The following is a 16422-nucleotide window of genomic DNA, read 5'->3' as shown; positions in this document are numbered from 1 at the left end:
AGTCATTGCTGGCTCTCATGAAGATTGCAATGATTAGTAGTAGTACTAGTTGTGGAAGGTAATAGTGAACTTTATGATGTCTGTGAAGTTAAAGCAGAACCGTATACTCAAAATACGTAAATATTAAATGTTATTATGAATGTGCCTGTTACTACATTACATATATACTTACAGCGTGTATATAAAACAATGATGGAGGTTGTTGGATGTTTTTTACAGCACTTTATTGGCAGAATAGAGTAAATATGATTCCTCTCATTGTTAGCTGACATTTGTTAGCATTTATTTATGAGTTAAAATGCAAAAAAAAAAAAAAAGCATTTGTGTTCTTCAACTTCTTGTCCGACATAAGGATTGTGAATGATAGGCAACATTTCAAAAAAGTGCAATTTCCCTTTAAGAGCATTGCTTGTTACCGGGTTGATAGCTCAGGCTTTTCACTTGGTATCGCTTTCTGTTCCGCCTGGGACTTGAACCTGGGTCATCCGGCATGAGAGACGAGCGTGCTAGCTACAGGGCTAAAAGCCTGAAAAGAAGTCATAGTGGAAGACAACTCCAGAAGTTGCTCTTTTTGCAAGTTATCTTTCTTTCTCTGTGTGTTTATGCGCAGTTCTCGGGAAAATCCGGAGTGCCGTGGGGAGCGCTCAGCTGCTCATGTCCCAAAAGTTTCAGCAGTTTTACTGGCTGTGTCAGCAAAATCTGGTGAGTGATCGGTAACACAACCTCGATCAACTGCTGCAAATCCCATCTGCGTCAGACGACATGCTTTTAATTTGCTTCTTAGCGAGTTGCATTGTGGGTAAACGTACCCGTCTCCTCGCTTGAGCTCTGAGAAGCCACACGGGCCTGACTCGGCTCTTGTTCGCCCTCCAGAAATAGACCGGCGAAATCAATAGCGAAGCGGTCCCTCGGCCGCTGTCCAGCCCTGAAGAAACGAAAGGGGAATTCCAATCGGAAGGAGTTGAGCCCTTCCATTAATGTACATTGGCAGCAGTTTGAATTGGGTCTCTGAGTCTGAATAATGGACTGCCACTCCATCTCATTGCTTTGTGCTCATGTCACCGCACCACACCAAGCCCTTCGGAGGTGTCTTACCTGCACTAAAACGCCTCCAAAGAGCGTCATTGTACATGTTGTTCAACAGCTTGCCACATTTACAGTGTTATGTAAAAAAAAAAAAAAAGCCAAAATACTAGCTGCTAAGCCTGTCTATTTTGAGTCAGTCATGCTCAGAATAGGCAAGTGAACCAATCAAGTCTTTTGATGAACGATGATAACTTTTTTTCTGTTGTGAGTGGTTTGCTTGGATACGTTTTTTTATGCATATGCAAATTAGACGTCTCCAACTGACCACTCTGCACGTGTGTGACAACCTACTGGCAACTGGACTACAAAATGAGTCAGTTAACCTTCCTCTTGTGTTAGCGTTCTGTTACCATCTCTTATGTTAACGGGTCGGTTTTGACCCATGTTTTAAATCAGCTGTAAAATACACTAAAAACAATTACCTATCATCCAATTTGTTTCTCATCTCTTGGTTACCTTGTTAGGCTTCCTTATCCTTGAAAATATTGGTTTTAAATATTTTTGGTTTGGGCCATTGGGCCTTATTTTGTCAGTATACCCCTCGATTTCAATTTTTAAAAATGGTAAAACGAACCTCAAGAGAATCATATAAATAAAAAAATGTTGTTGTGTTACCTAACTATTACTAAGGGGTATTAGAACACATCTCTTAAATAAATGTGTTTTGTTTATTTTTTAATTTTAAGAATTTTAACTATAGTAACATCTATGGTGTTACGGGTCAATTTCGACCCATATATATTTACTTCAAGAAAAAGGCTAAAAAGTATTTTCTTCAGCAACAGAAATCCAACATCAAACAAACAACCAATCAAGGAAATGAAACCAAGAGAAATAGATTACTAGTTCCAAAACTAATAAAAAAAACAAAATCAGAGTGGCAAAAAGTGACACTTTTAGTGTCCGTGTTTTGTTTGTTTTTGTACAGGATAACAAGGTAAAATGAGAATCCACTAAAGCTCACATGATTGGGAGAGGAGCTGGCTGTCAGTGTGTTCAGTTTTGGCTCTTATCATTGCTTCATCATCTTATTTTTATAACCGGGTCGCAACCGACCCTAACAACACCAAGGGCATAATTTCTACCAGAGCATTTTATAATTTAGTGAAAAAAATTAAAATGTTTTATTTTGTTGACAAAGAGGTTCCTGACAAAGTCAAAAAGCTTTGATGCAAAAAAATAAATGTATGTGGTGTTTTTATGCATTTAAAAACTAAAACGGGTCGGTGCCGACCCTAACACAAGACGAAGGTTAAAAGAAACGTAGCAGCTTTTGAATTAACTTTTTTTTTTTTAATATATATATTTTTTTCATATCGAAAAATATATTTACATATGTATTTTCTATTTATTTTTTTTATTTGGAGTCACCTTTTGGGTTCATTATTTTAAAGTTTTATGTAAGTAGTTTAAGCCTACACACACAATGTGTATGGTAGTACAGTATATTTGTGTCCTCACATTTTTATGATGTACGAATTTTTATTGTAGTTTTAGCGATACTTTTTGGATTTATTAATGCATTTATACTTACTTATTGGTATTGTTTCCTACATTGTTAAAATACTAAACATTTTTATAGATAGGTGGGGGAAATTCTTACTGATGATGTCACTGCCAAAGCATGGAAATCTGGCTTATGGAATGTTTACAATTAAACACAACAAAAAAATAATCTTTAGCCGATATTTCAAAATAACAGAGTAAAATTTGCGCAAATTATTTTTTTCTGATTAAAATCTTATCGTATAACTGAAACTAGTGATTGTTTTTCTGATTAGAAAAACATGTTTTTCTTTTAAAGGAATAGTTACTTAAGATCCAGCTACCTCCAAAGAGCCATACATCCCATCTCTTGCTAAGAAGTATACTGTCTGTATTAATTTAGCAATATTGTGCTATTAGTGCTGTTTCTATTATAGTTTATTATGGGATAGAGTTGCATTGCATAATATTCAAGAAAGGAAATATTTTCCTTTTTTTAGCATACCTAATTTATCCTGATGAGAGTGAAAATATGTAAAATATATGAACGACAAACCTAAAAAGAAATGAACACGATTCAGTATCCCAACATAAATGTATATTACATTTAGATTACCTATCCATCGATCCTTTTTCTACCGCTTATTCCCTTTCGGGGTCGCTGGGGGCGCTGGCGCCCATCTCAGCTACAATCGGGCGGAAGGGGGGTAGACCCTGGACAAGTCGCCACCTCATCGCAGGGCCAACACAGATAGACAGACAACATTCACACTCACATTCACACACTAGGGCCAATTTAGTGTTGCCAATCAACCTATCCCCAGGTGCATGTCTTTGGAAGTGGGGGGAATCCGGAGTACCCGGAGGGAACCCACGCATTCACGGGGAGAACATGCAAACTCCACACAGAAAGATCCTCAGCCTGGAATTGAACCCAGGACTGCAGGACCTTCGTATTGTGAGGCAGACGCACTAACCCCTCTGCCAAAGTGAAGCCTAGATTACCTACCATGCTGCTGAATTCAAAAACTTCTGTTGAATTAGGTGTGCGACTTAACCACAGCAATAATGAATGTTCTATCAGTTATGTGGTGTTTTTATGAGTATCTTTCAGTATATTGCCAATTTAAAAAACATTAATAATCATCTTCAAGCCATGTTGTGTTAAACTACGAATGAAGTTTAGCTAGCTCTAGTATTAGCTTGCCTGACTGTACAATCAAATAGCGTTGTTTTGCCCCCCCCCCCCCCCCCCGGAAATGTCTGGTATAATTCTTGCTTTCATTGGACGACGCCACGTAAAATAATTTATGCCACAGTTTGATTGGTCGTGACATCATTTTGGGGTATTGATTGATTGATTGAAACTCGGGGTGTAACGGTACGTGTATTTGTATCGAACCGTTTTGGTACGGGGGGTTTCGGTTCGGTTCGCAGGTGAACCGAACGACACGGACATATAAGTAGCGCACCGCACGTTGTGTAAACCATGCACACCGAAGCACCATGAATGAATTTACGTGGACCCCGACTTAAACAAGTTGAAAAACTTATTCGGATGTTACCAATTGTACGGAATATGTACTGTACTGTGCAATCTACTAATCAAAGTTTTAATCAATCAAAAAAACAACAACACACGGCATGCTAGCAACGACTGGGCTATGATAGACTGACCACACCTCCTCTTTTCACGGGATATGTCCTCTTTGTGGAGTTTCTTAAATGCCTCGAATGTCCGGCATTTTAAGTTATGGTTGTGTGTATTTTCAATGTAAGTTCAGGGTTAAGAAGGGGTTAAAAAATAATAATAATAAGTGGTGCACTCAGCGTTAACATTCGTGAGGGCGGGAGAGAGAAAGCTAGAGAGTTATGATAAACGCGCATGCGTCACCAGGCTCTGCTTTTTATCCTTTGATTAATCAGATTTAATTTTTTATTATCTATAGCAGGGGTTTCAAAAGTGTGCCCCGGAGACCATTTGCGGCACACAGCTAATGTTTTAAAAGGCCCACGGCACATTCTAAAAAAACTATTAAAATAAACAAAAACATAAACAAAAGTGAAATAAAAAATCTTAAAGGCTAAATATAATTTAGAAAAACTTGCAACGTTTACTAATAAAACAAAGCTGTTTTTTTTTTTTTCCAAACTGTCATTGTTTAAAACATAATATTGAATCAAAATCAATGTTATTATGAATTATTGACCTATCCGAGTTTCCGATTACTTCACATCAAATATTCCACAAAAAAAATTATTTTTGGTGGAAGATTTAGCAAATTAAGTAATAAGTAATCAAAAAATGTATATTTTGTTTTTTCTTACTATACTGAAAATGAACCGAACCGTGACCTCTGAACCGAGGTACGTACTGAACCGAAATTTTTGTGTACCGTTACACCCCTAATTGAAACATGTATTAATAGATTGCACAGTACAGTACATATTTTGTACAATTGATCACTAATTGGTAACACTCGAATAAGTTTTTCAAGTTGTCTAGGTCGGGGTCCACGTTAACCAATTCATGGTTAACCAATTCACTACTTCCACATTTACCCATTCACACACACATTCAAACACTATTGGAGGGAGCTGCCATGCAAGGCGCTAACCAGCATACATCAATCCAATCCAATCCACTTTATTTATACAGCACATTTAAACAACAATAACGTTTCCAAAGTGCTGCCCAGCCGTGTTAAAAACAATTGTGAAAAAAAAATAATAATAAATAAATAAAGAAAGAAATAAAATAAAATTTAAAAAAGTATATATATATATATATTATGCTCCACCAATGACTGAATAAAAACAAAATATAAATAAATATAAAACCAATAAAAACAATATAAAACAAATATGATTAAAAACTATTTTAAAGGGTAAAATCAATTAAAACAGTAAAATAGAAATCAAAGTGTATAAAAAAACACAGCGGACAACAGAGGACCACACAACTCACGTAGTGTTAAAAGCCAAAGAATAAAAGTGGGTCTTAAGACGAGACTTAAAACACTCCACTGTGGAAGCAGTTTGAACATGGAGCGGCAGAGTGTTCCAGAGCGTAGGGCCGACCACAGAGAAGGCCCTGTCTCCCCTGGTCTTAAGTCTGGTCTTAAGGATAAAGGGTGAAGTGACGAGGTTGGTACTAGGTGGGGATTGAACCAGGGACCCTCGGGTTGATTCTAAGCATTCATTGAACAGTGTACATGTCAATCAATTTATGCCGCAGTTTGATTGGTTGAGATACCACCGCGTACACTTATAAATGGGTTATACTTGTATAGCGCTTTTCTACCTTCAAAGTACTCAAAGCGCTTTGACACTACTTCCACATTTACCCATTCACACACACATTCACACACTGATGGAGGGAGCTGTCATGCAAGGCGCTAACCAGCCCCCACCAGGAGCAAGGGTGAAGTGTCTTGCTCAGGACACAACGGACGTGACGAGGTTGGTACTAGGTGGGAATTGAACAAAGGACCCTCGGGTTGCGCACAGCCACTCTCCCACTGCGCCACGCCGTCCTTATGTTACATTACTGTTAATCTTCATTGTTTTTAAGAGCGAAACATTGAAATTAAGTACTTTTTGTCCAAAATATGTTTTCTGACCTTCATAAAACACACAAAAATGACCTTAGCATTGACTTTTTAAAATTGTATTTTAACCTTCTATATTTACACCAAACAAATTACAGTTAAAAAATATAATAAAAACTAATATTAATACTACTAATACACTGTATTCTGTATCAGCTTTTACATTTGAATCTTATTTTAGCACCCAGTTTTGATGTCCTACTTGGAAACTTAGGGCTATAATTTAAAAAGGCCCAACTTTGACAGGAAAATCACAGAAAACAGTATATTATGAAAACCTACCTTGTGTGTATGTTGTTGATTTTGGAACAGGTCTCTCCTCACAGATAGGGGCGTGATGAATTAAGTCTCACATTGGCTGTGACAAGCTCAGATTGCTTAGATCGAAGAGGGTGTCTTTCTGAAATGAAGCAAAAATATGATGGCAAATAAAAAATACTGTAGAGTATATAAAAAAAAACAGATAAACATGGTGTTAAATCCATCCATCCATCCATTTTCTACCGCTTATTCCCTTTTGGGGTCGCGGGGGGCGCTGGCGCCTATCTCAGCTACAATCGGGCGGAAGGCGGGGTGCACCCGGGACAAGTCGCCACCTCATCGCAGGGCCAACACAGATAGACAGACAACATTCACACTCACATTCACACACTAGGGCCAATTTAGTGTTGCCAATCAACCCATTCCTACAATATTGTGGTGCCTGTGACAACATTAATGTGTATATATATGCAGATGCTGACATGATTGGAAAATGTAGTGCTATCCAATTCAAGTCAAACCAAATTTTTGATTGATTGATTGAACCTTTTATTAGTTGTATTAGATTGCACAGTTCTGTACATATTCTGTACAATTGAGCACTAAATGGTAACACCCGAATAAGTTTTTCAACTTGTTTAAGTCGGGGTCCACGTTAATCAATTCATTTATCCAATTATGTATTTGGGCCATTTACTGTCTATCTGTGTTGGCCCTGCGATGAGGTGGCGACTTGTCCATGGTGTACCCTGCCTTCTGCCCGATTGTAGCTGAGATAGGCGCCAGCGCCCCCCGCAACCCCGAAAGGGAATAAGCGGTAGGAAATGGATGGATGGGACATTGCGCAGATACAGTACATTATGTTTACTTGCTGCACAGTATTGGGCCTGCACTGCCCTCTAGTGGAAGACATACATTATATCCATTAGGTAGTCAAAAACTGTTGTTGTTGGAGTTTGCTAAATAGAATGTAAAAATTGCCAATCAACTATTTTTCTTTTTTCCACACAAACGCCCCCCCACCCCCAAAAAAAACAAGGACCCCAGCGCCATGCCCAGACCCACTTCTCAGGACCTGGCTGGATTCTGGGACCTCTTGCAGCTTTCTATTGACGACGTCACTGCCAAGTTTGATGAGCTGCAGCAGATCAAAAGCAACCAGTGGCAGATGGTGGAGAGTCCCGAAAAGAAGGTAAAACATAGATTTACGTCACTACTTAATCATCAAGAAGTAGTGTTTAATTAGGTGTTTGTTTACAAAATACATGGTCCATGCAATATAATTTGTGACATTGGGGGTATTGATTGATTGATTGAAACGTTTATTGGTAGATTGCCCAGTACAGCATGAAACCAGTTCACACGGTGAGTTGAAACCCGTGTGAACTGCCAGGGCAGGGTGACTCCCACTTTATGTCTTTGAAGATGTGTGCCACTGGGATTTATCCATCAGACCCCAAGGTGCAAAACATATCAAATAATCGTCCCACTTCTGACACCAACTGTTGAGGAGGTCTGAGTAGTATCATTACTGTATTTAAACCTAGTGGGTTTAAAAACATATACACTGGCAATAGTCAGCACAGTACGGCAGGGTGTAAATCACAATAATTATTCATCCCACTTCTGACACCAACTGTTGAGGAAATCTGAGTATTCAAATAATTAGACCATGTTTGAAGCTATTGGGTTAAAAACCTACTTACTGATCATTGTAATCATACCACCATACAGCGCAAATCACATTAATTGATCATCCCACTTCTGACACCATTTGTTGGGGAAGTCTGAGTAGTAGTATCCACAGATCATATCAGAATGTACTGGGTTTAAAAACCCCACATACTAACTATAGTAGCCATAGTACCGCAGAGTGCAAATTACATTCGTTATTCATTCCACTTCTGACACAACCTGTTGGGGAAGTCTGAGTAGTAGTATCCACAGACAATGTCGAAACATACCGGGTTTGAAAATCTGCATACCAACCATAGTACCGTATTTTTCGGATTATAAATCGCTCCGGAGTACACGGCCGAAAAAGCATAATAAAGAAGGAAAAAAACATATGTACATCGCACTGGAGTATAAGTTGCATTTTTGGGGGGAAATTTATTTGACAAAATCCAACACCAAGAATAGACATTTGAAAGGCAATTTAAAATAAAGAATAGTGAACAACAGGCTGAATAAGTATACAAACCCCGTTTCCATATGAGTTGGGAAATTGTGTTAGATGTAAATATAAACTGAATTGCAAATCCTTTTCAACCCATATTCAATTGAATGCACTACAAAGACAACATATTTGATGTTCAAACTCATAAACTTTATTTTTTTTTGCAAATAATAATTAACTTAGAATTTTATGGCTGCAACGTGTGCCAAAGTAGTTGGGAAAGGACATGTTCACCACTGTGTTACATCACCTTTTCTTTTAAAAACACTCAATAAACGTTTGGGAACTGAGGAAACTAATTGTTGAAGCTTTGAAAGTGGAATTCTTTCCCATTCTTGTTTTATGTAGAGCTTCAGTCGTTCAGCAGTCCAGGGTCTCCGCTGTCGTATTTTATGCTTCATAATGCGCCACACATTTTCGACGGTAGACAGGTCTGGACTGCAGGCGGGCCAGGGATGTACCCGCACTCTTTTTTTACGAAGCCACGCTGTTGTAATACTTGTCTTGCTGAAATAAGCAGGGGCGTCCATGATAACGTTGCTTGGATGACAACATATGTTGTTCCAAAACCTGTATGGGCCTTTCTGCATTAATGGTGCCTTCACAGATGTGTAAGTTACTCATGCCTTGGGCACTAATACACCCCCATACCCTCACAGATGCTGGCTTTTGAACTTTGCGCCTATAACAATCCGAATGGTTATTTTTCCCTTTGTTCTGAACAAAGGACACCACGTCCTCTGTTTCCGAATATAATTTGAAATGTGGACTCGTCAGACCACAGAACACCTTTCAACTTTGCATCAGTCCATCTTAGGTGAGCTCGGGCCCAGCCTAAGCCCGCAGCGTTTCAGGATATTGTTGATAAATGGGTTTGGCTTTGCATAGTAGAGTTTTAACTTGCACTTACAGATGTAGCGACCAACTGTAGTTACTGACAGTGGTTTTATGAAGTGTTCCTGAGCCCATGTGGGGATATCCTTTTCACATTGATGTCGGTTTTTGATGCATTACCGCCTGAGGGGTCAAAAGTCTGTAATATCATTGCTTATGTGCAGTGATTTCTCCAGATTCTCTGAACTTTTTAATGATTTTACGGACCATAGATGGTAAAATCCCTTAATTCCTTGCAATAGCTCGTTGAGAAATTTTGTTTCTAAAACTATTCCACAATTTGCTTACAAAATGTGACCCTCACCCCATCCTTGTTAGTGAATTACTTAGCATTTCATGTAAGCTGCTTTTATACTCAATCATGGCACCCAACTGTTCCCAATTAGCCTGCACACCTGTGGGATGTTCCATATAAGTGTTTGATGAGCATTCCTCAACTTTATCAGTATTTATTGCCACCTTTCCCAACTTCTTTGTCACGTGTTGCTGGCATCAAATTCTAAAGTAATGAATATTTGCAAAAACAATTTTTTTTTATCAGTTTGAACATCAAATATGTTGTCTTTGTAGCATATTCAACTGAATATGGGTTGAAAATGATTTGCAAATCATTGTATTTTGTTTATATTTACATCTAACACAATTTCCAAACTCATATGGAAACGTGTTTTGTACGTTATATGACGCATAAATAACCAACTGAGAAGGTGCCTGGTATGTTAACATAACATATTATGGTAAGAGTCATTCAAATAACTATAACATATAGAACATGCTATACGTTTACCAAACAATCTGTCACTCCTAATCGAAAAATCCGATGAAATCTTCTTCTTCGATGTCGCTTCTAAACAACTCAGCCAACTCCAAAGGTATGCGCCGCTTCCTCTTGTCGTTTTCTGCTGCATATTTCACTACGTCCAGATTGTAATCTGCAGTGTATGATTTCCTTTTCGGGGCTATTTTTGTTCAGCCATTCTCAGTTTCTTTAAGTTACCGCCAACGTTGAAATGATCCATTTTAATAGCTACGGCAGAAGCATATAGCATATAGCAGTTAGCATCCCATATCCCACAATGCACTTCTGCCATGACACCCCCCGCCGGCGAATTCTTATCGGTTGACGTTTGTGTGACGATTGCTGACATTTTCTATGTCTCTTCCGCGAATGAGATAAATAATATTATTTGATATTTTACGGTAATGTGTTAATAATTTCACACATAAGTCGCTCCGGAGTATACTGTATGTCGCACCCCTGGCCAAACTATGAAATAAACTGCGACTTATAGTCCGAAAAATACGGTAGTCATAAAACCTTAGTGTGCAAATTCCCACTTCTGACACTGTCTGTTGTGGAATCCTAAACAGTCGTATCATCAGATCCTATTTGATCCAGTCATAGTACTGCAGGGTGCAAATCACATGAACTAATCATCCTACTTCTGACACCATCTGTTAAAAATGTCTGATTAATAAGTTTTATCAGACCATATTTGAAACTATTGGTTTTAAAATCGGACCGTAGTAGTTACAGTACTGCAGGGTGCAAATCTCAGTAACTAATTATCCCACTTCTGACACCATCTGTTTAGGAAATCTGAATAGTAGTGTCCATAGATCATTATTGAACATATTGAGTTTAAAATCATAAATACTGACCATATTATTCATACTACCAGAGTGCAAATCGCACTAACTAATCCTCCCACTTCTGTCAGACTCTGCAGAGGGGATATAAGTAGTTGTATCATCAGAAAAAATATCGGAACGTACTGGGTTTAAAAAGATTTACATACTCACCATAGGGTGCAAATCACACTAATTATTCATCCCACTTCTGACAGCGCAAGTTCTAAAAGTCTGATAAGTAGTTTAATCGAGACAATATTTGAAACTTCGGGTTTTAAAAACCTGATACTGAAAATAGTATTTATAGTACCGCATGGTGCAAATTACAGTAATTATTCATCCCACTTCTGACGCCGTCTGTTGAGAAAGTCTGATAAGTGTTTTAATCAGAACATATTTGAACCTATTGTGTTTCAAATCCTACATTTTGACCACAGTAGTCATAGGCACTAATCATTCATCCCACTTCTGACACCATTTGTACCAGAATTCTCAGAAGTAGTACCCCCACTTCAAAGTGGACTGTGTGAAGGAAACATGGAGGGTTTCCTGCATTTTCATTTGTCACTCTCTTTACCCGAGGAGCGAAAGTGGATCCCTCCTCTTACCAAAAGGCCTGTCAGGGGGCGTGGCGGCATAATGCGGGAACGATCCCTAGACCTCCAGGACCGCCAGAGGCACGAGGCGCGCAGGCGGCTGATGGCGGCCAAGCGAGCGGCGTCGTTCAGACAGAACTCAGCCACGGAGCGGGCCGACAGCATCGAGATCTACATCCCGGAAGCTCAGACGAGGCTTTGAGGTCCACGGATTCATCCCTAAAATGTCTTCGTTCACAGTCTTTGTCCAACACCAGTTTCGCAGCTACCATCTCCCACTTTATAATGTATGTTACACATCACTCTACCACCTTATTCATGGGGGAGTAGGGCTTGCAGGAGGATTTCCACAACAATATGCAACCTGTTACCCCTTCAGTTTCCATTTGAGGAAATACCGAGAACAGGGGTGTCCAAACTTAGTCCACTGCGTGCGGGGGCCATTTTGCTATGTTCCTTATTTCAAAACCAGTACAATATATACTTTTTTGTAACCTTTAGGGCTCCTCTCACGTTTAGTCCCAGGGACCTATATGGGTCTCAGTCATAAAAATAAAAATAAAATGTCATATATAATTACCTTTTTTTTTTTTATTCAAGGCTTAAATCTCTACATCAACTTCTGGTCTATCTGTCATCATAAAAAAAAATGTTTTATGTTTTAAGCCCTGTTTGTCAAAAGTCTTTTATGGCAAATACACAAAATATGCAATAGTTGTTCCCTCCAAAATTTCTGAGATTAATATTTGATGTGAAGTCATTGGAGCCTTAAATTGGTCAATAATTCATAACAATATTGATTTTTAATTTATTATTCTTCTTTAAGCAATTACTTTTTTTAAATGTCACACTAAAATATTTGGGGATCCAAATCATAAAAGTGGTTTAAAAAGGTCACAAATATATATATATTTTTTCCAACTTCCAACGCTTAAGTTTCTAAATCAATTTCAGGCCTATGCGTTAATTATACGTTTTTACTATGTTTTTCATGTTTGTTTTATGCCCTTTTTGTGTTTAAAATAAGTCATACATTTTTTTTTTACCCTAAACTGTAACTTCAGGTTTATTCGTCGATTTTAACAACATTGTTTTTAATTCATAATTAATTTTTAAGCAATGACATTTAAAATATAAATATAATTGCTTAAACATATATATTTTTAATGTCAAATTAAAATATTTGGGTTTCAAAAAAGGCACTACTCTTAATAGTGTTTTAAAAAGGTTTTCCTTTTTTCTTTTTTTTTTTACTTAAGTCTCTCGATCAATCTCATATCTATCCGTTAATTATACGTTTTTATTTTTTTTTCCACATTTGTTTTATGCCCTTTTATTCATCAGAACACAGTATTTTATGGCAAAAACACAAAATAAACAAGATTTTCCTCAACAAACTTTCAAAGACAATATTTGATGTGAAGTAATTGCAACCTTAAATAGGTTAATATTTCTTAACACCATTGATTTTAATTCAAAAATATTTTTTAAGAAATGGCATTAAAAATAGATGTATATCATTGCTTATATTATATAAAAATATATCTTTTGAATGCCGCACTAAAGTATTTGGGGCCTCACTCATAAAAGTGTCAAACAAGGTCATTCCTGTTTTAATTTTTGCGCCTGTTCGTCGATTATAAACTTTTATAACTTTTTCATGTTTGTTGGGGCGGTATAGCTCGGTTGGTAGAGTGGCCGTGCCAGCAACTTGAGGGTTGTAGGTTCGATTCCCGCTTCCGCCATCCTAGTCACTGCCGTTGTGTCCTTGGGCAAGACACTTTACCCACGTGCTCCCAGTGCCACCCACACTGGTTTAAATGTGACTTAGATATTGGGTTTCACTATGTAAAGCGCTTTGAGTCACCAGAGAAAAGCGCTATATAAAAAAAATAAAAATAAAATATAATTCACTTATTTCCTTTTTGTCAAAACCAATTTTTATGGCAAAAAAAACAAACTATACAATATTTCCCCCCCAAAAAATGTCAAAGAGGAATATTTGATTTGAAGTAATCGGAGCCTTACATAGGTCAATAATTCATAACAACATTAATGTTGATTCATTATTATTTTTCAAGCAATGACTGTTGTTTTAAATGTCACACGTTATTTGGGGATCCAAAAGGGTTTCAAGGCTTAAGACTCAAGATCAAATTCAGATCTATCCGTCGATTATTATTTTTTCACATTTCTTTTACGCCTTTTATGGCAAAAACAGAAGATATGCAGTATTTTACGCAAAAATTATTTTAAAGTGGAATTTTTTATGTGAATTAATTGGATCCTTGACTAGGTCGATTACTCATAACAACATTGATTTGGATTCATTATCAATTTTGAGCAATGACTGCTATGAATAAAAAACAGCCTGCATGGCAGCTTTGTGTTTTTAGTCAACATTGCAACTTTTTCTTGGTACATTTCACCTGTTTGTTATTTTATTCCACTTCTTTATGGGTTTTAAAAAAACCCCAGTATTTCTAGAATGTATCCGTTAAATATTAGCTGCGGGCCACACTTTGGACATCCCTGACGGAAGGTATTAATTAATAATTCATTATGTAATTTTGATTTTTTTTTTGTGGAAACAGTAAAAAGTTCCTCCTAAATGAGAACATTACTGAAAATTCCGCACTACCATTTTAAACTTCATCCATCTCAATCGGACGTCCCAATTCAACATTACGTTTGATGTTGCCTTCACAGAACATTGAATTTGATTTATGAACTAAAGAGGTTTGAGGGGGGTAAGCATTTTGCGCCTTATGATATTCATGTTTGTATTTCCAAGGGAAATGTAGTTTATGGAGCTCATGAGATAATGTTGCAGTTGAATTGCAAAGGACAGTTGTTGTTTTTCTTCATGTCATTCAATGTCGGTCATTCAACCCCGAAAGCCTCTCTTAGTTCAAATATTGTGATGACTCGATATGATTTACAATCTATTTATTGATGAATTGTTGGTTGATTTGGGGACGTCTCTACGCTGCAACATTTAAGCTCAGTTTGAACAAAAAAAAAAGTCATTCCAGTCATGAAAAGACGCAAATGACACTTTAACACTGGTCAGTTACTATCGTAAATGGTGCTGCTTTTTACTCTCCAACGGTTGTCCTTAAACCAGGCTTATGTGCTCTCACACACACACACACACACACACACACACACACACACACACACTCAAGGACTTTTTAAACAGAGATTTATCAATATGGTGCCCCGTTGTCTCCGCGGTGATGTGTGCTCGCTCGGTTGTGACTGTAGAAAGGATCATCTTTGCAATGCTCTTCAGATTTGCATGCTACACTGAGTCCATGTTGTTGCCGTGGCGACTGCAGATCACTGAATTAGTATAAGCGTACAAGACAGGAACGCTAGCACCGGTGTACGTTTACCGCAATGGCTAAAATGGATGGCATCACTAAAAGGGCTAAGCCTGCAAGCAAAATCAACAGTTATTCCTTAATTTCCCTTTAATTGTCAAATGTTTTCCAACGGGCTGAAAAATCTAAGGATATATTTATATCTAAACTTTGTGTCATTTTTAGTATCAACATTTCAGCTTTTTCTTTTTTTACTTTGGCCTTTTTGCTCAATTTTTCCTTCGTTGTTCCTGCTTTGGCAGGGCAAAATATCGCTGGTATGTTTAAAACATGTTACCAAAGAGAACCTGAAAATTAAAATAGTTTAAACTGGCCAAAAGAAGTTAGTGTTAAAGACCCAATAAGAAACAGCTTGATGTAAAAAAAAAAAAATATATATATATATATATATATATATATATATATATATATATATATATATATATATATATATATCTCGCTGGTATGTTTTAAACATATTCCCAAGAAAACCTGCAAAGCAGAAGAATTTAAACTAGTCAGTGGAAGATAGCGTTAAAGACCCAATATGTAACAGCTTGATGTGAAAAAAAAAGTAATATATACTTTAAAGGGGAACATTATCACCAGACCTATGGAAGCGTCAATATATACCTTGATGGTGCAGAAAAAAGACCATCTATTTTTTTAACCGATTTCCGAACTCTAAATGGGTGAATTTTGGCGAATTAAACGCCTTTCTGTTTATGGCTCTTTTTGCGATGACGTCAGAACGTGACGTCGCCGAGGTAACACACCCGCTCTTTTCATTTTCAACACATTACAAACACCGGGTCTCAGCTCTGTTATTTTCTGTTTTTTTTACTATTTTTTGGAGCCTTGGAGACATCATGCCTCTACGGTGTGTTGTCGGAGGGAGTAACAACACTAACAGGGAGGGATTCAAGTTGCACCACTGGCCCGAAGATGCCAAAGTGTCTGCCGCCAGACCCCCATTGAATGTGCTGGAGTTTCTCCACATTTTCCCGGCGATGCTAAGGCAGACATGGCACGGAGATGTATGGATAAGCTGCAGATGCATTTGCAACGATAGTCAACGAAATCACAAAGGTGAGTTTTGTTGATGTTGACTGCCAGCTAATCGATGCTAACATGCTACACTAATCGATGCTAACATGCTATTTACCGGCGGTGCTAAAGCAGACATGGAACAGAGATGTATGGATAACCTGTACATGCATTTGCAACTATATTACGTTTCCTCCCACCCACATTTAATGCGAAACAAACACTTACCAATCGACGGATTTAAGTTGCTCCAGTGTCAAAAGATG

At 37.7% G+C, this 16422-nt stretch overlaps 1 protein-coding gene across 1 annotated transcript in view; it reads left to right on the top strand.

Moving 5' to 3' along the window:
* Positions 1-15439, top strand: part of dlgap2b (discs, large (Drosophila) homolog-associated protein 2b) — a 284389-nt gene extending 268950 nt beyond the window's left edge. The window contains exons 10-12 of the mRNA XM_061885789.1: positions 611-702; positions 7483-7635; positions 11731-15439. Of these exons, the coding sequence (XP_061741773.1) occupies positions 611-702; positions 7483-7635; positions 11731-11946 (461 nt within the window). The 3' untranslated portion in view covers positions 11947-15439. The remainder of the gene's footprint in view (positions 1-610; positions 703-7482; positions 7636-11730) is intronic.
* The last annotated feature ends 983 nt before the right edge of the window (positions 15440-16422 follow it).

Source organism: Nerophis ophidion, linkage group LG24 (genome assembly GCF_033978795.1).
Source record: "Nerophis ophidion isolate RoL-2023_Sa linkage group LG24, RoL_Noph_v1.0, whole genome shotgun sequence".
NCBI lineage: Eukaryota > Metazoa > Chordata > Actinopteri > Syngnathiformes > Syngnathidae > Nerophis > Nerophis ophidion.
Note: the sequence above shows the minus strand (reverse complement) of the source record. Positions and strands in the feature narration are given on the sequence as shown.